At 50.4% G+C, this 26643-nt stretch overlaps 1 protein-coding gene across 1 annotated transcript in view; it reads right to left on the bottom strand.

The window, feature by feature from the left end:
* The window catches only part of Pepd (peptidase D), a 131557-nt gene extending 105191 nt beyond the window's left edge, over positions 1 to 26366 (bottom strand). Inside the window, exons 1-4 of the mRNA XM_004636732.2 lie at positions 26313 to 26366; positions 16500 to 16683; positions 14553 to 14680; positions 6344 to 6407 (exon numbers count right to left, since the gene is read on the bottom strand). Of these exons, the coding sequence (XP_004636789.1) occupies positions 6344 to 6407; positions 14553 to 14680; positions 16500 to 16683; positions 26313 to 26329 (393 nt within the window). The 5' untranslated portion in view covers positions 26330 to 26366. The remainder of the gene's footprint in view (positions 1 to 6343; positions 6408 to 14552; positions 14681 to 16499; positions 16684 to 26312) is intronic.
* Positions 26367 to 26643: the final 277 nt, after the last annotated feature.

The raw sequence follows: 26643 nt of genomic DNA, 5'->3' as shown, positions 1-26643 counted from the left end.
ACCTACTCAGCACTGAACTTCAGTCCCACAAGTTACCCCGTCCTCTACTACCTCACTGGTCTCCTACTGGGGAAGGCATCTGCCAGACAACATTAGCTGTGACACCAGTGCCTCAAGGGTGCTGGTCACCCTGCTGGGGTAACTTCAGCCTTTCTTGACCCTCAGCCCTCAATGTGCCTTGTATCTTAACTACTGTATGTTCTGCTAAACCTGAGCCTCTGCAGCCCTGTCCCTCCCCATCCCAGCCCACCCTAAGTGCTCTGACATGCAAAACACACGGAGAGCAAAGAGGAGGTGTCGGGGTGTTAACAGCCTGATTGGACTATCAGCAACACACTCTATCCTGCACATGTTTAAAGTGGGCATTCTGATAACTTTTGACACATGATATACAGCTTCTTAAATACTGGCATGCTCCCAGAGAAAAGCTGGAATATACTGAAAATTATGAAAAGATAAAATGCACCTGCAATCCCATCCCCAGAGACATTTTAGCTTTGCACATAAAAAAGAGAGATCTATAAGGACATTTGGATCATATGAAATTATATGCTTCACTTATTTCCTGTCATTAAATATTCTTCAAACACACAATCTTTAGCAGTCAACACTGATGGGGCTCATAATGCTCGCTAAGTCCTTGATTATGGACTGTGCCAGCCCTCCTACACACACCAGCTCACTCAACCATCCACGAAGACGCCACTCCTGGTGCCCCGACCTCACAGATGAGGCAGGTCTGTGGGTCAGCAAACTTGCCTAAGTCCACAGCTAGGAAAAAGCCAAGTTCAAATTTGAACCTGTGGCTGTGTAACAGTCTCTCAGTAGACACACCATAGTTCATTTCCTCATTCCTGTACTGAGCACTTACATTACCCCTAATGATTAGTCACTCTAACTAATACTGTGATGAGGTTGTTGGGATATAGCCAGGGGTACCAAGTACATACCTATAAATCCCCGAATTCTGGGAGGCTAAGGCAGGCCTATCCCAAGTTTGAGTACAGCCTGGGCAAGTTTGTGAGACCCTATCTCAAAATAAAAAGGGCTGGAGACGTAGCTTAGGGCAAAAGCCCAGAGTTCAATTTTAAAAATGAAATACTTTAAAAAGATCTATTTCTTCAAAAAAGAAAAAGAAACCGCAATAGTTGAACTATTGCTGGGTCAAAAGCCATATACTCTGTCAAGGTTTATGATGCCCACAGCCAAAGGATCCCCCAAACACTGTACATAGCAATCTCCCTCTGTCTGCCTGGACCCTCCCTCAGTCACTCAGCAACTGCTCTGAGAATGACTGAGCCCCTCAGTCTCTTTGTTGCACAAATCAAAGGCTCAGCTGAATCCCCCCTCAAGCAGGGGGGTAAGCTCATTAAAAGGAACAGAGCTGCACGTGTCAGGCCCTGGGTGTGTTGTTACGTTGACGTGAAGGGTCTACATTCATCAGCACACAACGATTCCATCAATTACAGCAGCAGAATCAGAGAGCGAGAAGGCACTTGGGGATTGTATCTGCTATTGTCCTTGGGAGAGAGGAACTGGATAACAAATGTGCAGGCTGATGGTTTTTCTCTCCACAATGACTCTCCGGATGTGCTGGTTAGGAATAATGGAAAAGAAAGCCTCCCTCGCCGGCTGCCTGACGCTCAGATGACCGAGGTCCGACGCTGAGGGCAGGCTGTGAGTCTGCAAGCCTGGGCAGGGCAACATCTTTTATTGATCACAACTGCCTGAGTGGGCCCTGGTTACCTCAGCGGCTGCAAAGCCTCTCCTGGCCCATAGCTCCATCCACCCTTCCCCACGGAGACCCATTAGTGCTATGCTGTGGTCTGCACGCCATGATGCTGTGCTTCAAAAATTAAGTGAACACGGCACAGCTGTGTGTTGCTGGCTTGAAATGCAGTCCCAGCACACATGACAGCACGGTTCTGTCAACCCAGGGCCTCATTTCCATGAAGCGGCGACCACTGGGGACCCATCAGCTCTTCCCATCAGGGCTGTTAAATGCCCCTGCCTTTCTACAAGCCACGGCCAGCATCGATCTCCTGGGCAGCCTGGCCTCCCTGGTGGGCCATGGTAGACAGGCACTGGCAGAACTCATCAGAGCCCCCTGGGCCTGGATCCTGTGCTGGGGACAAGCAGAGGCTTCCCACACATGCCACACATCTAGCCAGTCCCCATGCAGGGACATATCCTCTGTGTGACATACACCTCACACAGGACAGACAGGACTTCCTCAGTGTAGTCCAGAAAGCCCACAGGGTCCCAAAGGGGATTTGCCCTGCAAGGCACTGAAGCTCTTGAAAATAAATCACTCAGGGCAGTCTCCTGAAACATTAGTGCGCACTGGTGGCCTGCAATGCTTTTAAAATTGAGGATTTGCAAAAATGGAAACATCACAAATAATGAATCACAAATAATGTGAATGTGCAGCTACTCTGGAACAAGCACAGTATTTAGCAGCCCCTTCAAAGGATAGGGGGCTTGCTTGGACCCACCACACCCTGACATTTCTCTAGACTGAGGTGGCAAGGGAGGCAGCATCTACCCTGCGGGGCAGTGGTTGCTTCTCTTTCATTTGTCCTACCTACATCCAAATCAATGACTCTGGCCCTTTCTGTCATTTGCTCAGTGCCACAGAGGAAGACAAGTGCACAAAACACAGCCTCCACCCTGCTGCCTCCCAGCTGGTTCAGGACACCAGTCCCTGCACATAGGCTTCACAGCAAGGTCAAGTCCCCAGTTGAGGGTCTCCTGGGCACCCCCTTCTCAGGGAAGCTACCTTCTCAACAGAAGAAAACTACAGAGGCAGACTGTATTATGTGCTGCATGACGTGATGGGGCTGTGGCCTGGGGTGGCGGCTTCCTGCCCCTTTTCAGATGAGACAATCACGCACTACTTGCTGTGCAATTTGCCAGTGGGCAAGGCAGACTGAAGCCAGATGGGCTTGAGCCATGTTGAGCCAGCCCAGGGATCCTGCCCTGCCACCTTCTGTGATGGAGTAGGCCTGGGTGCCTCTGGGCCTCCCTGCACAGTCCAGCAGTTTGCATGTTGGGGCAGCCCTATTTTAAGTTATGTTAAATCAAAGATGCATGAGCTCCTCTGTCACCTTGATTGAAATGTCCTGTAGCAGACCCTCATCTCTGACAGGGCAAGGGCAGGGCTGGAGGGCCTCACCTCTGGGACTAGAGGTCCTAGGGTTGCACCCCAAGGCTTACATCCCCAGTTGTGGGACCAAAGACAAGGCCCTTCACTTCTCAGCCTCCACCTCCTCAGCTATAAATGGGGCTAGAGCCATAACTCATCATAGGACAGGGTAGAGGGATCCATGCCACCTCATTGTGAAGCATCTGTCCCACTTCTGACACAGGCCCTCACTTCTGATGAGAATCGTAGTCCTAACAGTAACAAACTGATCAACCCTGACAAAGATGATGGTCGCTGTAGATACTCCAGAGCTCTAAAGAGGCTCTGCCCTTTGAACTCTGTTGAAGCCTTCATTTAAAATTCTGCCTTATATATAAAGATTAAGACAAAGCTGGTCTGTGGGGCTGTCATTCTATGCAATCACTTAGGACTTCCTGTTTTGACACCTAAGATTTCCTCTACTGTCCTGCATTTGGAGACCAGTTCTCTCCCACATCTCCCCACATCACAGTACAGATGGAGTTGGATTTCCCCCCAGTTATCAAAACGAAAATGCCAGACTGGGGAGGCTGCAGCTCTTAGCTGGTTCTGACTCAGCAGTGGGGACCCAACTGAGACAGGAACCCATCCCAGGTCCCCCACAGAAGGCCTCGAGACAAGGTGAAGGTCCCAAAGGGCAATAACATTAAGGTACCCTTATTGGGGTGGGGGTGTACCTGGCAAAGAAGATCAAGAAAAATTAGAATAAAGGATGGGCAGGCCCCTCCCTCTCCAGGTGTTAGAAATATAAATTAAGTGGCAAATCACCTCCTCAAGGGCATGCAAATAAATGTTCAGTCTATTTTAGATCCTGTACACAGACACCAATACAACAGGTCATTTACGTACTAACAGATTCTTAGACACTACGTGTCACCCTCAAAAGTTTGGTCCTAAAACCACAAGACATTGCCAGGTCTGGGGTCACGTCTAGGAACCAAAGGTATTGTATCTGGGGGAAAAGCACTACTGCTCTGCTGTCCAAGTAGCCCACGGGGATTTTTTATTTTTATTTATTTATTGGAGGAACTGGGGATTGAACTCAGGCCCTTGCACTTGCTATGGAAGCGCTTATTCTACTGAGCCATCTCCCCAGCCCCTAGCTCACTGGGATTGTAACTCAGCCCCAATACAAAATTAGAGGGACAAAGTTTAATGAAAGGAAGATACTTTATTTGAAAAGAGGAAAAATAAGGGGGAGAAAGGAGAAGAGACACAGCTACCTTTGTAAGAAACAGGGGAGGGCGCTCTAGAAAGATGGAGGACCTGTAGACCTTTGTTCCCAACCTTTTAAGGTCTAGTCTTTGGAGTGGCAAGGGAATACCTTGTTCATGTTAGCTTACAGTTAGTAAGTGGATGCGTGAATACCTACTGTACTCTATAATGACCCTAGAGCAAGTAACACTGTGACTCTAGAATATATGTATGTATATTAGTGCACAGGTATGAGTATATACTGTCTTAAAGTCAGATAGCCCTCTCTTTGTTTTTTCTATATTGCCGGGGTGGGGGGGCAGCTTATCATTTGTGTATTTGCCTTTCTCTCTGTGTGCTGCCTGTCAGCTCTTTTTCTTGTCTGTTGGTACAAGTCCTAAGGTCACTTGGTGTTTTTCTTTATCTGGTTTTTCTCTCTCCACCCCTGTCCTTAAATTGCTTCCCAGGGGAATCTCTCTGTAAAGTTTGTTTTTAACTCCTTCTGGTCAGGAGTTTTTAAGTCCTTCTGGTTAGCTAGAAGACCTAAGAAGGTCTCTACTGCATTTTCCCATCTACAGACTCCTGAACCTACCACATGAGGACTCATCAAAAGCTGCCTCCCTCTCCATGATCCAACTGAGCACAAGGTGCTGTTGACACGGGCTGTTACAGCTTGACAAAGCAAGAGTTCCTCACTGAGGTGTACCTGGGGACCCCTGACAAGGGGTCTACACTACAATGACTATTCACCTATGTAGTTACTTCCTGTGCTGGACTGTCCTGTGCTGCTGGGTGGAGTCTGAGGTCTCAACCACCTCTGATGCCCTGAACATCCCTAGGACTGGGCAAAGGCACTGCAACAACAATGTGAGTCGACAAAGGGCTTGCTGCAGATCAATGCCAGTACCTACAACGTCAACATGTCCCCTAGAGTTCAAGGAAGGCTCAGTGGAAGATCTCAACAGTCAGAGAAATGGAAGTGGCATTCCAGAACTGCAGAACTGGAGACAGGGCTGGGCCTGCCTATGCACAGGATGGTACTGAGGCTGGACTCCATGGGGTCAAGGACCACTGTCCATCCCCAAGCAGGCAGGCCCAGGCAGGGTCCCAACAGTGATTGGAGAGAGAGCAGTTCCTCATAGTGCTAGGTGCCTGGCCAGGATCCCGGGATCTTACCTGGTTATGTCATTCCCTGACACAGGTTGTGTCTTGCCCCAGAGCAAGAGGAGCTGCTTGGCCTCCCCTAGACACTTCCACTGTGTAGCTCCAGCTCTTAGCTTATCCACATATGACTCATGTCTGGGGAAATGTGGCCATAGGGCCCCCATCTAGATGGTCCTGTCAGGTCTGAGTCAGATCTCCAGTGATTCCCATTCTATCCAACACAGACTTACAAAGCATATAGGGGCTATGACAGTGCCCAGGGATAGAGCAATGAGACCTTCTGTGTGCTAGGCCATGGCTGCAGTGTTGGGGTGGGGGTGGGGGTTCTTACTCATCTGGTCACTCAAACTACTGGACTCCTGGCTGGGGCCACACCTGAGTCAGAGCCCTGCCCTAACTTCAGCTGACCCCACCAGCCTTCCACAGTCCAGGGCTCCTTTAGCAGTGGCACGTGAAGATGGTGAGGACCTGTGGGGAGGCCCAGGTCAACACCAGTAGTAACTTTGGTCAGATCTGTGTCCCCACTGTAGTTGGCTAACTCTCAGAGATGTCCTCCTCTAGTACATCTCAGTGGCAAAATTCAGGTCATCAAATGCTTCACTTGAGCCAGAGGCAGTAGCTAGGCCAACTGGCTTCTTCACACTGGAAAGGTCTGAGTTGCTCTTTCTAAACAAGGTTGCTCCTGTGCGGTGGACAGCCAAGTGGCAGCGTCCTTCGGTTGTGGTAGTAGGAGAAGAGGAAGTCCTGAAGTACAGGAGTTACTGGTAACCCAGAGCTGCTCTGCTGGTGTCAGCAACTCACCTCATCTGTGTACTGGACATCATCCACAGCATATTTGTTCTTGAAATGCTCCTTGGAATGGATCCTCAGAAGGAAGCACAAGGAATGCCAAGGTCAAGGCTTGGTATGGGCACCACCCTGCCCAATAAGCACAAATCCTACAGCTCCACACCTGTCCCTATCACAGCTGGTACCTAGCACCAAGTTGGGTCTGTACAGCACAGACTCAGACTCAAAGGACACTGGGAGACAGTGACCACTGACTCACCCCGCTTTCCTTGCCAACCTCATGGCATCTGGCTTCCACTCTTCTGTGGCTCTGGCTGCCTGGGGCAGGCAGATGCAGACAATGCCCCCTGCACCCACCATTTCCCTCTATTCCAGAGAGTTCAAGGGCACCAGCCATGAGGCCCCACCCTTTAGGGCACAAAACAAGCTACCTCCCAGTCTTGCATGGAATCTCTTTAAAGGAAAGATAACAAATTAACATTTTAACTAAGTCAGTATCAGTCTTACTCAATGTGAGTAGAAAAACTCAAGCTTACTCATCAATCCTGAAAAACCAGCCAGGGAGAAGAGACAGACTGAATGAGGTTGGTTGGACCCTGGGTCACAGCAATACTGGGCAGACCTCCAGCTTGGGACCAGCATGGCGCCACCCCCAGCCTCAGGCTCTCAGTCAGCAGATGAGTCAATGTCACTGCTGGCAACAGAGCTTACATATGAGGAACACAGAGTGTATGGGCACAGGCTGTCACCAGCCACAGAGAGGAGAGACTGTCACCAGCCAAGTCCAATGACGCATGGACACACCATCCTGTGCAGTCCCACACCTGGCCTCCACATCATCACAGAGGAGCTGCCCCCACCCTCCCCCACCCCCAGAATGGCTATGGTCTCATTTGTCATCAGCAGGTGTCACATCCCACAGGGCCTCAGAGAAAGCATAGCAGATGGCTTTTAGATTCTGCTGCCTGTGCCCTTGGGGGGTTTGCAAATGAGAGGGGTTCCTGGGAGCCCCAGGTGAAGGAGGGGAGGGAGAGAGCTTCAGGACTCGGGGCACAGGGGTGGGCTGTAGAACCAGCAGCAGAGAGCTCACAGACATACCAAGCAAGCTGGACCAGACAGAAAACTCACTTCAGGCCAAGAACTTAGGTCTCTGAGATCAGCCACTTGCTGCAGCCCACAGTGCCCTTTGAGTTTTCTCTTTCTGCCTCTGAAGTGATCACTAGGCATCAAGCTCCTACCGTTAATTAAATGTGCACAATTCAGTCACATTAGCTTCCAAATGTGAGACAGGACTCAAAAGTTAAGTGGCCATGGTCTGACACCTCCATTAGCACAGATGCAAGTAGCTCAAGGTAAAAACAGATGACAAACACCTTGCCTGGATTCTGGAGCTCCCGGCTGAAGGGCTGGCATACCATAAGCTTGCACACCCTCAGCTGCTGAGCTGTGACACTCTTAACACTGCGTGGACCCTGACCCTGTAAACAGCACAGAAGCAGGAGCCAGAAAAGCAAGAGGCAGGGTCATCACCAACATGCGTTTCTGGGTGTCTGCCACCATATCCACTCTGACTGTCCCAGCTCGATGCAGACAGGTGCCTACATACTCAGCAAAGCCCCAAACCCAGCTTGGTCCATGTCACTTCAACACCTCCAGTTGTGACAGGTGTGGAAAGCAAACCCCTAACAGATACAGGAAGTACAAAAGATCTGATTTTGAGACCAGCCCCCATGGCTTCCTATAGAGGGCATCTTGGCCACTATGTAGTTGGACATCTGACCAGTCACCTCCACTTCTGTGGAGGCCTGAAGCCCTTCAGCTTTCCCACCTTGCTGAGGGAAGCCACCAGGGAAAGTCCTCCTTCCCTGTGCTTCCCTTTCTTTCCCTTCCCTCCTTTCTCCTCCCCTCCTCTTCCCTTTCCTTTCCACCTGGTGAGTCTTGCTAGTTAGGACACTAAAGTTAAGAGACCAGAGGCTTGGAGAGGTCTCCAGGCAGTGCACCAAAGTCAAGGGCTTAATAATTAAAAGAAGTGGCAGCAAAGCGGAGGTGAATACAGGGAAGCTACAATCTGTGGATGGTCCCTAGCCACTTCTCAAATGGTGGCTGCAGGAGCCAAGGTAGGGCAAGGGTCACCCAGCCCACGGGAGCCTGCTGCTCTGCCCAAATCAGGAAGATGTTGGCTCAAGCACTGGCTGCCCCTACCCCCAGCCAGTGCCCTCTGCTCAGGTGGCTCTTGTCCCCCTCAGTGAAGTAAGGACACAGGCTAGCCAGGGTGCAAGCTGGGCCTCAGGGGCCTAAAAGTACCTCCCTAGCCATAGACCTGGTTCTTGACACGAATAACCATCCAACAGATAAAATCTGAAGAGCTGAAGCAGCTTGTCTGCACTGTGCATTTCATTCTTTTTTAAAGGGCAGAGATAATTAAGTTTGAATAGTACTTACTTTTTCATATTTTGGGGTTAATTATAGTAAAAATCATTTAAATGTCACCCAAAGGGATACACATGCCAGGCTACTGCTTCAAACCAGCCACAGAAGGCTCGGTGGTGATGACTTGGAAGGGTTTGTGGCCACTTCAGCCCTGCCAAGCTGGCTGGCTAGGTCACTGAGTGGCTCTGAGCACACCAAGGGCCAGGGGAGGAGGTGGACGGTTGGGGGGTCTAGCCCCCACCCCATCTGGAGTCTGGAGTCCAGCAAAGGCAGCTCATTCTAGGCTCCATTATATGGCAGACAATAAAAAGAAGCAGACCAGAAAGACAGTCCAGGGAACATGCTTGCCCCATTTAGGTGCAAGGGACAGATTGCTGGAAGTCCCCTCACTAGACAGGATCTTGCCTTCGGGTGTCTGTGTTCAGGGACACTGGTGTGAGCAGGCCTGCTCTGCCAGCGGCTGGGCCAAGGCACAAGTTTAAGTTCAGAGTCAGAACCAATGCCTGATCCCTGTGTGTTGAGCACCAGCACCCTGTGTGAGGCTTTGTGTGGGAAGGAGACGTGAAATTAATGCCCCCCGACGTAGATGGGATGGAGCCCTCCAGAAAATGAAATTTCAAAGAGCAAGTCTTGGCGGCTGGCTGACCACCTGCATACAGTTAATGAATAAGTAATAGGGCCAAATTACAGCAGTCACCATCAATTTCCAGCAGCCAGAGCTGCCTTCAGCCCCAGATAATACCGCTGCCTTTCATTCCCTTCACAGCAAAACACGGCGGCACTTGCTCTGGAGTGGAAGTCGGCAACCATTTCAGGGTGTCATTAGGTTGTCAAAGAGAAAGCAGCCCTCTCCAGAGAAATGCAGGCATCTGGTGCTGGAGACCTCACCTGTGGGCAAGTGGCAGCCCTTCTTCCTAGACACTCAGGTTCAGACAGGCCCCCCGGTGGGACAGCAACTGCCTACAGAGAAGTAATCAAGACAGGTCTGCCCCAGGGGTGAGCACAGCTAGAGATTATGAGGTGCTAGGGGGTGTCTGGAGCAGGCTGCCCAGGAAAAGCAAAAGATGCCCCATCAGTCCCTTCTCAGGAAGGGCTCTGCCCGTTAAAGAGGACCCCAGGCACCCTCCCTAATAGCACAGGGATTCTGGGCAGCCAGAGTGAGACTGAGGAAACTTTGGTCCCTGTGACCTCTGGTGTGTGTATGTGTACATGGGGGACAGTGCCATGAAAACCCACAGACACACATGCTACATACATCCTCCATTACCACAATAGCCTATATGCATCACACCTCATATGCCCTCCACACCTGCATATACACCCCACTGCACAAACTCACCATGCATGTACACCCCACAGTGGGCCCCATGATAAAGGAGCCAGGCTGAAACCTCAGGTTCTCGGCCTGGAGATATTACCTTGCTACACCTCCTGGGCCACTTGCACTCAGGAAGCCAAATACCTCCTTCCTGCAAACCTGGGCCAGGCACACTCTCATTGTAGGGTTTGGCCAGGGATGGGGTAGAACACAGCCAACCTGCAGAGGTTCTGGGAGGGTTTCTCCTCAGGCCCAAGTCACTCACCCGCTATGTGCTCTACAGCTGCACAGGGCATTGAGTTACAGAGGTGATTTCCTAGCTGCTCTGAGGACCCCAGATACCCAGCAGCCAAAACTGGCTAAGCTTAACTCTAATAGGATATGACAGAAAGCACTCTCACATCCAAAAAGCATCACATTTTTGTGAACAAAGACTCCAAATAAAATTGAATTAGAAGCTCCCGCCTTTGTGCTCCAAAGAGGGCCTCAGACGAGAACAGGCCAGCCTCCAGCTGCCAGCCGGCCCCTGAGTGTCTACAGCACTAACAGCTGGACAGTTTACACAGGAAGTGGAGGATCCTGCAGACAGGGTATTGTTTTCCTGGGTAACTTTGGGTTGCAGGATCTGCCAGATGGATTTTCAAAAGCCATCAAATACAGACTCAGAAGGAAGCTGAGGAGCTGAAGGTCAGATGTTCGGTCTGGTGGGTTTTGACTGCAAAGGCCAAGTAATCCCGTCAGCCTCACTCTCGGTGCTTTATTGATCATGAGAGGTTCTGGAAGCACCCACATCAGATCTGGCCACCCCTCAAGTTGAGGCCAAACAACTAGCCCCTTTGTCCCTGCCCCATTATAACTGTGCCTTCTTTCTCAAAGACTCAAGCCAGGTGGACTTGGAGAAGGTTACCCCAAGCAGAGGGAGGGGAAGGGCCACTAGGAGTGGCCACAACAGGGCACCAAGGCTGCAGAAGACAAGGTTCCATCTCACCTGTGGGGCCAGATTCTCCCTCAGGATGGAGGCTGCCGTGTGGCCTGCTGAGTGCATACACCGAGCCTTTTTCAGCAGGGAGACCAGTCCCTCAGACCCACTTGCACCCTCAAGGTCATCCAAGGCTGTTTATCTGCACTACACAATGAGCTGGCAAGGCAAAGCAGGGGCAAATGAAAGCAAAACTTTTTAACAGCCTCTCTGGAACCCAGCTGTGGCCAAGGCACAACATATTATTCCTGTATCAGTGAAGAGTACACTCCAGAAAAGCCAACTGCTGACAGCTGGTCCTTGACCAATCAGGTCCTGGGATTTCAACCCTCAAGTCAAACACCATTTGGCTTCCCAGATGGTGGATGTGGGCAGATATTCACTCAGGTACAGCCATGGGATGGTGGAGCTGTGAGGCAGCCCCTCCTCCCACAGCCTCACAGAATGACCACTCTCAACCCATAGGCAGCCCTCTCTGATTTCTTGCCAAAGCCAGCTCTTCATAAAAGAAAATAGAAGGGAAGATTAACTCAAAATCCCACTATCTCTCCAGACAGAAAGTGCAGGGGAGATGCTACTGCTACCCTGATCAAACCTTCCCTGAGGCTGTGTTCCTCCACCACTGTCCATTCCCACAGCTCACAGCAAGAGGCATCTGCTGTGACTCCTGAACCAGCTGAGCAGAGACATCTTAACAAGTTCTGAGCCAGAAGGCTGAGCCCTGGAGAGGTGCACAGGGAGGCTAGGTCAAAATTGTAAGTGCCATGCATGGCCCAAGGCTACTGAGCACAAGGGCCCCGATTAATGTACTCCCAAGACATACCACTCATAGCAAAGGCTGAAGCTACAACTCAGCTCATGGGGTCTCATCCAGGTGGAGAAAGGATTCTGTTACAGAAACCAAATCTAAATTCTTTATCAAGGTTGTTCTGGTTATTAGGGCTACCTGGATGCTCAGTGGAGGGAAAATAATTTCTCACGGTCACAGATTCTCAAGATCAGGAACAGAGTCCAGACAGTAGTGCTAAGCTCTGTTCCATGACATCTAGGGCCTGAGCAGAAAGACCTGGAGGCTGGCCTTGAACCCACAGGGAGGCTCACTAGAGCGGAGGCCGGTACTGACTATCAGTCTGGGCTTCCTCATGATGAAGCAGCTGGCTTCAAGGTGACTCACCCTGAGGGGAACCAGGTGGAAGCCACAGCACCCCTCATGGTCTGGCTTCAGAGGTCATACAGCAAGCAAGAAGGAAACCAATTCCACTTTTAAATATATATATATATATATATATATATATATTTATTTATTTATTTGGTACAGGGTCTTGCTACACAGCTCAGACTTTTAGTAACCCTCCTATCTCAGCCTCCCTAGTGCTAGAATTATAGGCCTGTGTTACCATGTTGGGTTTCAGGGCCAGGACAGTGTACGCAGGGTTCCAGGGCCAGCACGTATTGGGGACTAAACCTGGGTCCCTGTGCTTGCCAGGCAGGCGCTTAGACTGCTGAGCTATCTCCCCAGGCCACAAACTCCACTTTTTGACAGTCACTGTCCAAAATCATTTCTGCGGCCATTTCTGAATTTTGGGATCTATCTGTCCTCTGGCATCATCACCACCTCATGGCAGTGTCATACATGTTACCATCCCATAGTGACCACAACTGTAACAACAGCCCCAGTGGAGCCTCACCACCAGTGTCACCACTGTTTCACAGGAGGGAACTGGAATCCTACCCAGTGACTGGGCCACTCATGAGCCCTGTGACCTCCTCGTGGAGGCCACACTGAACCACTGGTAAACCCAGCTTCCAATCACAGCTCCAGTAAGACCAGGCCCCAGTTTGGCCACAACACCACGCTGAGAGAGTGATTCCTCTTCATAATATGGCAGCCATGGATGGAATAAAGGTGGACAATAAAGGACACCAGGAAGAGAAGCAGCATCAGGTGAGGCCTCTCAGTCGCAGCCCAGCTGTTATGGTTTATTTCTAGTTGTTCCTCACCCCCCAAGCCTCAGGCAGTCACTGGGACAGGCTTCTAGAGTTTGTAATTATGTAATTAATTCATGATTCAATGCCGGGTGTGAGTGCTGCACCCGCCCTGGGGCAAATGGCCTGAATACAATATAAGGGGGAGAGAGAGGCCGCTGCTGCTGCTCCTGCCTTTGCTCTTTTCAGCTGCCATGAACTGCTGCCCTGTCATGTGGCACTCTGCCAGTCAAGTATGGACTGAAACCTCCACTAACTGTGAGCTAAATAAACTTTTGCTTCCTTAATTTTGGGTGTCGGGTATTTTGCCTCAGCAATGAGAGAAAAGTAACTGCGACACCAGCCATTCCCTCCAAAACCCAGCTAGATGGGACATGTCCACTTCTCTCTCTCTCCTGAGGAAACATACCCCAAGGGAAACAGAGCCTGCTTCTCTTCTGCTGCCAATTCTGCCAAAACGGAGTCTTCCCAACAAAGCCGAAGGCCCAGGGCCAAGCCAGGATTCTGCCAAGTGGCCTTCGAGCAGAACTGATGTCCACCTGTGGGCTCTGACCCCGCACCCCAACAGCCCCAACAATAAGTCAGGGCCAACAATAAATGTTGTGGCCTTGTGTTGAAGGGACCTGAAGGATAGGGCAGGAAGGGCTGGCAGGTGAAACAGAGGAAGTCTGGGCAAGCTCCACAGGGCTCTGGCCCTCTGAAAAGAGACTGGAGTCCCTGCAACAGCCAAGTGCCTTGTCATTCAAACCAGCTATAGACTCAGCGGCCCACCTGGTAATGAGTCTTCTGGGGCTCCAGGCAGTGAAGGCTGCAATTTACACATTAGCTCAGAATAATCACTCTCCAGGCAGAAATGACAGGCTGGAAGGTGGGGAACATTTAGCGGGATCCTCTGATCACCTCAAACATCCCTGGTTAAGTACAGCTGCTGCCTCAGCGCTTGTGAGTGGGCAGGGATGGCCCCTGGCTCCCGGAAGGGTATAAGCTGGTGGGATAGGGCAGAAGGATGAGAGGTTGGGGGAGGGGAGAACTTCTCCCAAGGGGCCAGGCCCAGCCTCTGGACCCACACCTGTCATAAAACAGTCTGAAGCTTCCACACTCTCACAGACAGGCTCATCTGTGCCACAGACAGACATGATTGAATGCCCTGCACATGAGTGGCAGAGCGCCAAGAGAGGCCCCCAGACTGCTCTCCCTGACCCAGCCAAATCTACCACAAGGACACATGTAGGTCACTCTACCCGAGGCCAAGAGGAAGCGACCAGTCCCTGGACTGAGGTATTTCAACTCAACTGGAAACTTCAATTTCAAGATCTGCAAACTGTGCCTCCAATCTATGCTCCTTCCCAACTGAGGCACTGGCAGAGGGCCCGACCACCAGCCTTCCCTTCTGCCTCTGAATCCAGCCACCCACCCACAGGCCAGGCCCTGTGCTCCTGCCCCCATCCTGCCACCCCAACGGGCCAGGGGTCAGCAACTGCAGTAACGACGCAGACACCGCTCCTTACTTTCCCATCCAGGTGGCGTAGCTGGCAGGAAGCCTGGGCACAAACAGGGTCGACTTGCCGGTATCAACATCAATGGTGCCGTAGCAGCCCGGCTCAAGGACACCGAATGCCCAGTGGAAGAAGGACTCCTGTGGGGGAACGAGGAGGCTCATCACCAGTGACAACATGAGGCTCAAGGGGAGGTGAGCAGTGATCTGAATGCTTCCTTTCCAGAGAAGGGCTTGAACTCTCTTCCTCCCAGAACCAGAACTGACCCCCGCTCCCACACAGCCCTTCCAGCTTCAGTTACGGGCTGCCCATCGTGCCCTGTCAGGGTGGCAGGGGTGGCCTGGCGGCTCCTCTGACCCTGCTTGCAGCCCTCTCTGGTGATCTGTATGTGTGCCCCAGTCCTCCCACACCCGCAGTCCCCAGATCCAGGCCCGGGCTCCCTGGAACATAGTTCCACAAAGCCTCACAGGTCCAGTTCAATGTCTATATCAAACTGGAGGACTGTTTACTTCCCCCTTTCTACCGCCAGGAGAGCTGAGAATGGCACTGAGCTAAACACGCCACCTGGACATGAGGTGGAGGAGCTCTGCTGGGACGAACCTGGGAAGCATCAGGGAGGAAGACTACAACTGAAGTTGGAAAACTGGTTGCTTTTATTGGTTGTTGTACTGAGGACTGAACCAAACGGGATCCATACAGGGCCTCTGCACCGAGCTACACGCATAGCCATTCTTTTATTTTTTATTTTGAGTCAGGGTCTCACTAAGTTGCTCAGGTTGGGCTTAAATATCTCCTCCTTCCTGCCTTGGTCTCACAGAATGCTGGGGTTGTCACAGGCTTACAGTACCAAGCCCAGCTAGGAAACTGCTTTCTACTAAGAATACATAGACCTCCAGAAGTGGTGAGACTAGTCTGAGAAAGCCTTAGGCTTCCATACCACTGGCAGCCAGCGACTGCAGACACAAAGCTACAAGGACAATGGGGTGGAGGGCAGGGGCCCTTCGGGCTGGAGCCTCCCATACAAAGCCCTTTGCAATCGTATCCTTGGCAGCAGACCTCAGCCTATCTGTGCCCTCCCTACTGCGCCGCCAGGATCCAGCAAGAGACCAGGTCTTACAGCCTCCTCCCCTTCCCACTCTCCTGTCTCACTGCTGACAAAGACTCTGGACAGCCATGTTCCCCAGACACCACCTGCCTCCAGGGAGGTTCTGAAGCTCCCACCAAGGTTAGGCCACAGCTCTGGGTGTAGCAGTGGGAAGAAAAAGCACTGGCCATGGAGCCAGAAAATGGGATTCTAACCTCAGCTCCACTTCTTAGAAGGCTATTTCCTTTCTGTGCCTCAGTTTCCTCATCCATGAAGTGGGGAAGTGTCTGTGTTTCTGGGGACTGAGTATTGCCACTAATTCTCAGCCAAGGCCCCCAGAATCTCAAGGAGCTCTTGAAGAACTTCCCAAGGAAGGAAACTGAGCCCAAGGAAGACTACAAGGATTAGCATTGGCCAAGCTGGGATGGAGGGCCTCTGACTCCTACTCAAATAATCAGCCCAGGCCCATGCCTCCTCCGGGTCCCCTCACTGCAGACTCTGGCCCCAGGAGCTCATCCCTACCATACCTCTGCCATTCCCCAGCAGCTGTACCACCACTCCTGTGTACAGCATCTTCCCAGCTGTCTGCATTTATCCTGCCCTTTAGAGCCCATGCTGAATGGTGCCTCCTCCACGAAGCTTTGCTGACCTACTCCCCAGGAACATCATCTTTCTATACCTTGACCTAAGAGAGCTGGGCTTGACAAATGATAGTTCTGCCCCTAGCTACTGCTGAGAGCTCACTGACCCCACTGAGTATGAGCTCCCTGCCCACTCCCTCCCCTTCTAGGATCCTTGAAGGACATCCACTGCATAATATCTCCTTGGCTAGTGCTGGAGACAAACAGGCCCACGGAAGGCCAGGAGCCGCTTACCTGGCGGAAGACGATTGAGGTATCAGTGCAGTAGCGCTGCATCTCCTCACCACCCTGTAGCACCACCACTGAACCAGCCTGTACAGCTGCATTCTTCCGCAGGCGTTCACACAGACGTTGCCTGTTCAGGGCGAAGAGGGCCAGTGGCACCTGCAAAGTCTCATTCCCCAGGGAAAAGGAAGGCCTGCAAAGACAAGCATGCATTCTCCCATGTAGGTCCGTTTGCACCTCCAACATGTCCACCACCCATGGTCTGGGCCCCTTGGAGGACTCCCATCCACATGTGGCAAGCTGGCCAGAACTTCACCTGCTGGTGAGCCAGAGACAGCCCCTCACTGGGCTGTGTGGCAAGTACAGGGGCTTGTCATCCACATCCTGCCCTGCCGTGTCCCTGAGCTCTAGGTCCACCACCAGAATGAAGGACAGCTGGATCTGCTCAGCTGGGGCACAAGGGAGCGCCATGGAGGAAGTCCTACAGTGGTTAGAGATGCCACTCAACTGTCACCCTCTGGGGGTTCACATAGAGCTTCCTAGGAGGCTGGGCTGGCCAGAAACACAACATCTGACCCAGGTAACACTGGATCCCCTGAGAAGGCTCCCTGCATTCTGTTTCCTTCCCTACAAGTCACTGACCTCATAACCTGGATTGTCGCCACCCTCACAGTATCATCCCTACACATCACATACACACACACACACAATGACTCCATGCTGCTGTCTGTCGGGGGCTCCAGTCCTCCCTCAGCCTCACTCTGCCCATAACACTGGGGGCTGCTCTGTGCTGAACCGGGCCCAACACTAGCTCCTCCATCCTTAGTCCTCCTCCCTTCTGGAGCCTAGTCCTGGTACTGAGACCTCCCCGCCCCCTCCCCAGGATCCCTTCTTCAGCATAACTGAGCCCCACTCATGGAAGATTCCCTGGCTCCCTGACAGCACCTTTCAGACCTTTCACCTCAGATTCAGCAGGCACTGCACAAGAATTCAAACCTACTTACTTGTGCTACCAGAAAGGCACCTAGCCATGCTGGCTGCTCTAGCCATCTGTGTGTTTTTTGTTTGTTATCTGTCTCCCTGTCACTCTTGCTGTCATTAGCAAGGCCATCAACCCTAGCCACCCCCCAAATCTGACCTCTTCCCCCAGAATGGCTGTTCACTGCCTCTCACCTAGACAATTTCAATGAACTCTCAGGTGTTCTCTGGGCCTCAAGCTCCCTGCTCTCACTGGCTTCCTTCTGTACCTACTCCCCAGCCCACATATGACGAGAGGCCAGGCCTCTCTTGTGTTCCTTGGTTCTCTCCACTGCAGCCTGAGCCTTCTCCACCTTCCCTGGACACCAAGAAAGTTCAGGCCCTCACTGTTGTCACAAGAGGGCACATTCTTCTCGAAGGTGTCCACACACAGCTCACCCAGCTCATACTCCACATACCTCTGCAAACACACCTCCTTCCTCCAAGAGCAGCTTTTCATGGGCACCCTGCTCACCTCACTTCTTAGTCTCCTACTGTACTCATTTCTCTCTAGAGTACTCATCACTATTTAACTTAGTTATTATTTGATTGTTGTTTCTTCAGGCAAAATGTAAGTTCCACAGACAAGAAAAGAACAGGATTAGATATCTGCAGAAGGACTAACCCAAGAGAGGAAGAACAGCGGTCCCTGCAAGCCAGCAGAAGGCAAAGGGTGAGTCAGGAGCTGGCCATGGGACAGAGCATAGAGCCCCAGGAGGGCAGGGGCAGCCCAGCACTGGACCAGAGAGGGCTCTACCTGGGGACTGCGGTAACATCTTCCCTCACAGCACCATAGGGATAAAGAGGCCCTGAGGTACCTCACCTGGAACCCTCAGAGGTCCTGGCTCTCACAGCAGTGACACAAGAGTACATCCTGGCTCCATACAGCTTTTCCCCCAGCAACCTTCTAAAGACGGTCTTCCCTGGATTTCTTCTTCGAACTTGCAATTCTCTCCTTCTCCTTTGTGCAGTCACTCTATACTGGGTCACATCTCTACCTAGGCCACCCTGGGCCACAGTATAGCCCTCCCTCAGATCTTGAGCTGCTAGTTTCTCCCCTTTTTCCCAGGTTCCCAGAACCCACTCCCAGTTCTGTTTTGTCACCCTTGAGTGAACTCCTGGATTCAGACCAGGTCCTTTATGAGGTGACATGTGCATCTCTTAAGTGTAGTGTGTTCTTAGTGACGCTGTGGTCTTCACCCACCCAACTGGATCTGCTTTAGGCACATCTACATCCTGTGCCCAGCACCCTGTCTGACCAAGCCCTCAGTAAGCATCTGCTGACTAAACAACTACCACAGTCAACACAAGGGCCCCACTCCCGGCTGTGCAGATCAGAAGATGCCACATCAGCTCCAGGGGCAGGAAGTGGACCCTCCAGCCCCTGCAGGCCAGGAAGGATGGAGGGGTCTGGAAAGCCTCACACATGACAGGGTGCTACAGTCTCACTTCCCCTTCCTGGGCATGTGCCCTTCCTTCTTCCTAGGAGGGTGAGCAGACTGTTGGGTGGACCCAAGCCACAGAGCTGCTTATCTGCCATGCTTACCACAAGGATGAAAGAGCAGCAAGAACCTGGTGACATGACTGCCCCCAGCCTGGGCCTGAGGACAGGAACTGAAGGTACTACTACCAGCAGCCTTGCCCAGGGGTCTTCCCAGGCCTCCCTAACCCTTTCCCCTTACATGGTAAAGCCTATGGGAGGGGATACAGGGGGAGAAAATGGACTCTGTGGATTCCCTATCCATCCAAAGGCAATGACACTGGGGCACCAACCAGAGACACTCAAGAACATCACTGGTTAAAATGCCCAATCTGGGCCAGCTCAAATCCCCTCATTCCCCTCTGACCAGACTCTTAGCTTAAGTGTAGCAAGTACTGCCTCTACTGACCTATAGCCATATACCTGGAAGGTTTTAGAAGGGTGAGGCCTCTTCTTGTCCAGAGCACACTGAGAGGCCTAATTCCCTTACAGCATCCAGAATGGGGCCTTCTGGCCATTGTATATAACAGATATGAACAAGTGTGCATTGGGGTACGTGAGGGGTCCCTGGACACTGAAGGGTGACAGCATTTATATCTCACGCAGGACCCAGGCAGAACACAGCCCACCCTGTCCTGGGCACTGGGTCTAAGAAGAATAGCTCATCAAGTAAAACAATGTCCTACAGCCATTCATTTGTTACAGGACACCCCAAATCAAGGCCTATGGAGACATGGTCTTTGATTGCTCACAGCGTAAGCCAAGCTCCAGAAGACAGGTCCAAAACCAAGGCAGGTGATGGCTACCTACAAATTCAGCACAAGTAGCACCAATAAAATATAGAATCTCCAACTGGTTTTTGCTGGAGCTTTTGTTAACTGGGTATCAGAATTTAAAAGGTACAGTGCACTACTGACTTACAAACTCAGTTTATTCACATGGGCTGGTTGTAACTCAAGTTGGTTTTAAGTCAAGACTATTCTTCCCCTAAGGAATCATGAAAATACCCATAATGTGACCCAAACCTCTCAAAGCTAACTTTATAATTTTCATAAAAAAGGGTTGTATAATGTAATGTACCAGAAACACCAATAATTTTCCTAGTGCACTCATCAAAAAGTTATATAATGTGCCTAGTTTACCAGAAAAAAAAAATTCATATTGTACCCCTCATTAAATTGACATCTTTGGCTTGCAGGAAGGGAGAATGAAATGGAAGGTGGTTACTGTTTAAAAGGAGAGTACCCTTCCATAAGAACATGAGGAATCTGGCTCTCTGGTGCCTTTCTCTGCTTCAGAGAGAGTGTAGCTCACTAGGATTGCTTCTGGCTCACTAGGTCTCAACTTTTTCAGAACTAAAAACTGGTCTAAGGTTGTCTGTTAATGCCTTTTCTTTTACACTATTCTATAATATGATATGACACTGTCTTTAAGCAAGTGTACACAATGATTGGCCTTTTCTCTGTCTGGGTGAGTCTTCTCTACAAATGTTTGTGGCTTTGGCCATTTCTTCCAGATCTCCTTTATTTCAGAAGAACTTGATTCAAGGATTGTTCATATGCTACCCCCTTCAGAAAGCTCCTCGGCTGCCATTCCCTGTTGCTCAACCAGAAGTTGCTCAAGTTCCTCTGGAAACAATTCCTCAAAATTACCACTGTCTACCTGTAAGGCTATGGACTATGCTATAGTAACAATGTCATCCACCACAGAGTCAACTGAAGGCTCAGGCTCCTCTATACAGTCTTCAAAGTCTCTCTCCTCTAATTTTAGGCCACACATTCTTCCAGGCAGATCTCAGTGCCCTTAGAGAGACACTGGCCCAGGATTTCTCACTTGACCCTTCACAGGCAAGGATGTTGTAATGTTCCTTTCAGAAGTCTTTAAGGGTTACATCTATATCCAAGACGGTGTATGGCTTCCTAAAGTTAGCTATAACCTGCTGGTCTATAGGCTGCAGTAAAGGACTTGTATTAGGTGAGAAGAACTCAACTGAGAGCCATGGAAATTCATCAGCCAATTCTTTCAAAGCTCATGGGTGAACAGGACCACTGTCCATTATGAGAAGAGCCTTGGGTGATAAACCTTTGTCCTCTAGATATTTCTTAACAATAGGATAAAAAGCCTCCCTGATCCACTCAAGAAGAAAAACTCCTGTTACTCAGGCTTTTGTATTAGATCTCCACATGACTCCTAGCCTATTCTTTATGACTTTGTATTTTCTGAACACTCTATGGGTCTCAGAGTGATGAACCAAGATAGGCTTTATCTTGAGATCACTGTTCACATTGGCCTATACCAATAAGGTTAGCCTGTCTGTCCTTTATAGGTTTGTGGCCTGGCATTTTCTTCTCTTCTTGGCTAATGTACGTTCTCCTGGGCATTTTCTTCTAGAAAGGGCCAGTTTCATCACAGTTGAAAACTTAGTGAGAGCAAAACCCACTGTGTCATCATTTCAAAGTAGTGTATGTAATTCTCAGTAGCCTTTTTAACAACACTGGCTGCTTCACCATGCCTAGTTATGCTATCAACCCAGATCCTGCTTTAAAATTGTGAAACCACCCTTTACTGGCATGAAATGTTTCACCATTATCACCCATTGATGGATTATCCCTTATGAAATCTGCACTGACAGCCCTAGCTTTTTCACTAATTACAGACTCAGAAAGTGTGTAACTTGCCATGTGTCTTTCATTTATCCATACTTATCATAGTCCTGCTTCATCTAGCAATGTTGATAGTGATTTACTAATTTGAGTAACACCTTTAGCAACTCTAGCTTCCTTACACAAATCTTTTCTCTGCAGATTGTTGAGATGCCCATACATATTGGCAAGATTGGTCACATGAATGCTACTCTCATATTTCTCCACAATTTCCTTCTTCTTTTCAATTGTGATGGCTATCTTTCCCTTCCCTTCCTTTTTTTCCAGCTTTCTGGGGGCCATTCAGATAGCAGTAATCAGTGTTTGTATAAAGCACTGACCAAAATCATGTCCATAAACACATACATCTGATATAAGCTTTTCTGACATCGTGAGTCTTTGTTTATAACCACACAAGCTGCCTGACATTCATCAAGACTTTGGTTATAAGTTAAATGTAAGTTCTGGTCATAACCCATGTTGAGAGTCTCTATATAAGACCAGTCATAACTTACAAGTCCACTGCACAGGCCATGACATCTCTGAATCCTAGGGCAAATAAGGCATACTTTATTGCGGGCAAAGTATGTTCAAGAAGAGTAACACAGGTTGGTGGGCCAATAGCCCCAGGCTCAAAGAAAACCACAGAACACCCAAGGGCAGCCCTCCCTAACCAGTCACTAAGGGTCAAGAACAAAGAACAGAGTAACTTAATATGGTATCAGCCCCCAAGAAGGGTGTCACACTACTGCGTCTGAAACTCATCCCTGACACATGCAGCCTGGGCTGGTATCTCTACTTTATGCCACCTTCTCCACTCTCCTCAACAGCCCCCTGAAGGATTGGACCCAAGACCCACAGACCTGTGAGGATTCTCAGACAGAACTTAGAGGCTTCATCTTTTCAGATGAGTGAGACAGAGAGAGAGAATATATGTATATTTTCAACTTCTTATTCAAATTTGTATTTTTTCAATGATTAAAGTAAGCAACTCAGTACCAGCCATGCGTGTATGTCACCTACAGAAACCACAGGTACTTTCATTTCACAGTACTGCTGTACAGTATTTCAACCTTTGTTCATCACTATTTCAAAATTAAGGAGTTTACTGAATGTTTTGGTAACTCTTATTATTTAAAGTGTTAATAAAGAAACATGTATCACTATATCACAAATTTATTTAATATTGTAATAATTATTACAATATGCTATATGTATTTACATATAACTGGTTTTTCTTATAATCCTCTGTTATTTATTTCAGTGTTTAAAAGCATTATAATACCAGCACTCTGGGAGGCTGAGGCAAAAGGATTACAAGTTACAGCCCGCACTGGGCAACTTAGCAACTTAGTAAAAGCTTCTAGGAAAAAAATAATTAGAAAAAGGGCTGGGGATGTAGCTCAGTGCAAAGGCCTGGGTTCGTTCCCCAGTACTACAAATAACAATAATAATAATGGTGATGATAAGCCAAAAAGGATGCTGCTATGGTTTGGATATGGTTTGACCCAAAAGATCTCATGCTGGAGACTTGGTCCCTAATGTGATGCCATCTGCCACCTTATGAAGCATCATGAGGCCCTCAATTAATGTGGTCAGCTGATCAAACTTCTAAAACTGTGACCAAAATAAACCTTTTGTGTGTGTGTGTGTGTGTGTGTGTGTGTGTGTGTGTGTGTTTTAGGGAAGGCTCCACAGGGTGTTCAGGTTCTCACTACTAAATCGGACTTGTAGTGATCTGCCTGTTTACCGCCTCCCAAGAGGTGGGGTTACAGGCGTGCACCACCACACCCAGTCTCAATTGCCGTCTCAGTGCGTCCAGGGGCCAGGGTTGGCATGGCAGGCCTGGGGATAGAACCCCCGGCCCCTGTGCCTGCTTGCAGGCACTTTAAGCTGCTGCACTGTTTGGCTGGCCCCCTCTTTTCTTTATGAAGCTCCCATTCTCAAGTATTTTGTTACAGCAACACAAAATGTACTAAGACAGCTACATAGTTTTTACTGATGATCAGGGGTTCCACAGCACAGATGAAAACAAGATCCCTGGGCTAGAATGTAAAGCCACTTCTGGATAGGGCCACACTGCTAAGCACCCAAGAATAAAGGCTGTTTTCTCACTCAGCCTATAGCACAGGGCCAAGTACTGAGTAGATATAGCTATCTGACTATCCAGGGCCACCTTGGCCAGAGAGGGTCTGAAGAAAAGTGGTCAGCATCCCCCACCCCATCTCCCTCTCTCCCTTAGGAGGACTGAGGAGCCAACACACACTGGGACCAAGAGAGGGTTGGACAGAGTCAGGATCAGGCCTGGGGAAATCAGCCTGGCTCCCATAGACCTACCCACTCCTACCACTCCCATATCCCTCAAGGGTCAGCATGAGGCCTTTGCTCAGGAGCACAAGGTTGACATCAGGAACGGATGGGCTTCTGGCCAATGACTCCTTCAAACACTTTCTCTCCAGAACGCTGACTCTGACCTGGCCCACAGCCCAACAAGCATACACCCAGGGCAGCTCATCTGCTTTTCGCTTGGTTGGTTGACAACAGCTCCCTGGGAACCACTTGGGTAAAGAATTAGAACTACTTCTTCCTATTCCTCCTTGAAATCCTGTCCCCCTTCCCACCTGTATCTTGTTTCCTCAGTCACTGAGGGTTACCCAGGAAAATAGGACAGGATGTCGGATTTACAAGTGCCTCTTACATTTGTGTGGCACCATTTCACCAAGCACCAATAACACAGGGCTTCCCTTGTTCCACAATCTTGTAGGCTCCTGCATGCAACCAAATCCAACTCCCTGTGAGCCTGTGGCGAGGACTAGATGGTTCATTATGCGTGATCTCTGTGAGCACTGCTGCTCTGGGCCAGCCTTTGCTAGGAACACACTCAAATCTCTTTCCAACAAGGAAGCCACTGGACTCTGGCTTACACTCGCTCTAAGTCTCTGAAGGAAGCCCTGTACCAACCTGGAATGGTTTCTCCAAGGAGACCTAGGATAGCTCTGGAAACATCTGAGCCCTGTCAGATCTCCCTGACAATCTCCCTGAGATTTTAGCACCTCTCTAAAATCTCCATCTCACTGTTTCATCCTCACAATTTCTTGTGTGCTGCTCCAGAGAACCAACTCTCCTGTAAAAGCCTTGGGCCCAGCTCTAAATCACCAGCTTGGTCTGTACACTTCTGAGATGGAGCAGGTCTTTGACCAGCCTGGAGTCCTGAACCAAGCACAGGCCCCCAAACTCCTATGACTCTGTGGCCCATTCAGATAACAGACCCACAAAAAGATACCAACCCTATACCTATTTCTCGCTCTTCTCAAGACATGACCACAGGGTGGGTTCATAACTCTGACCCGGAGATCCTTACCATCCAACTGGAACTTTGCATAGTTCTCTACCTAATCTGTGTCCCACTGCTTAAGGTATAGCCCAAAAACCACCCAGGGAATGAGGCCTTCCCACAGTTAACCATGACCTTACAGCCTCTGTCCCCCCTTAGCACACACTAAGATCAGAGACAGACAGATGGATGACAGAGACTCATGTATCCAGCTAACTCTGTGGCCTGTGAACAGTCTATGGGTGGGCCCAAAACTGTTCTTGGAGGTGTCCAATAAATGTTTGATTTGCACATTTGAAGTTCTCCCAACCTTGAGGATCGACTGAGATCCTAATATGCTACATTTTGCCACACTGCCCCAAAAGATGCATTCAGATGCATTCACCAGTTTTTCCATTTTCATTTAGTTTCCAATCTGATACTGGGGTTCTACTCTCTCCTATCCCTACTTTTCCTGGTGCCCTGCAGACCACACCAATACTCCCTCCCACTAAACTGGGTCCAAGGGAGCAAGTTCTTTCAAAAGCAGATCCAAGCAGAGTAACAGTGTTCTAGCCCGTCAGGACAAAGTCTGAGAGGCCATCTGAGTCACCACACCCTCTAGGCCAAGGATGCACCACTCTCTTTCATATCTCCAGGACAGTCTGAATTCTCAATCTTTATCTCTTAACCTTTGCTCTGCACAGATGTTCCCTCACCTGGGACAATCTCCCCAACATGTGGATGAGCCCACTGGTCCATGGTCCTTCCTCCCACAAGGGCAATCCACCCTTTTCACTAGGTAATACAGTATTATGGAGTACATACCGTGTGCAGGGCACTACACTAGTAAGGCCCTGCCTATTCCTTCTAAATGGAGAAGACAAGTACAAATGAGTATACTCCAGTTTACCATCTAGTAAAGTGTGACAGGTAGTTAAGGAAGGCTTCTCTGAGGAGCTGACATTTGCGTCCTGAAGGAACTGAGGAAGTGCCCCTCTGGAAAAGAGGGATTTCACGCCCACCTCAAACACTGCCCCCTCTGGGGTAACGCCTAGAGGTCTGGCGCCCCGTGTTGCCACCTTTCTCTTGGAGGGGCGTGGCGCACTGGGCCGCACAAGCTCACGGGTGAGGCCTGGGCGCAGGCAGCCCCCAAGGGCCAGCGGGCGGAGGGGAGGCTTGAGCGCCGGCGCTGGCCCCGGCTCCGAGCGCGCACCTCGCCGCCCTGCGCTCAGGAAGCAGCGCGCTGCCCTCGGCCACACAGCGAATCCCGCCAGGGCCGGGGGCCTCAGACCCACTGTCCAGCCAGGAACACTGAGGCCCCCTCTCCGCACAGGCTGACAAGAGCGAGGGAGAAGAGCAGCACTCACCGCGCGGAGGACGCCATGTTCGCCCGGCGAGCGGTCACGTGAACTGCAGCGTCAGCTGAAGCCCCGCCACAGCCCACTGCAGGGGGCGGGGCCCGAGGGGCGTGTTCGGGGCGGGGCCAGGAGTCTCTGTCACGCCCCCTCCAGCTTCTGCCTGGCGGGACGCGCAGAAGCCCAACGTGGAGGGCTTTGAGGATCCTTGCTGGAAAACCCCAGGTGCAGGCCAGCGGCAAGGCGAGGAGGGAGCAGCGTCCCACGCCATTTCGAGATGAGTGGGAGTGTCCTGAGGCAGCAGACACCTTGATTGTGGGTCAGCTCCCGGTCCGGCGTGCCA

This window comes from Octodon degus, unplaced genomic scaffold (assembly GCF_000260255.1).
Source record: "Octodon degus isolate 3935 unplaced genomic scaffold, OctDeg1.0 scaffold00083, whole genome shotgun sequence".
Lineage (NCBI taxonomy): Eukaryota > Metazoa > Chordata > Mammalia > Rodentia > Octodontidae > Octodon > Octodon degus.
The sequence above is the reverse complement of the archived record's forward strand: the minus strand, read 5'-3'. Positions and strand labels throughout refer to the sequence as shown.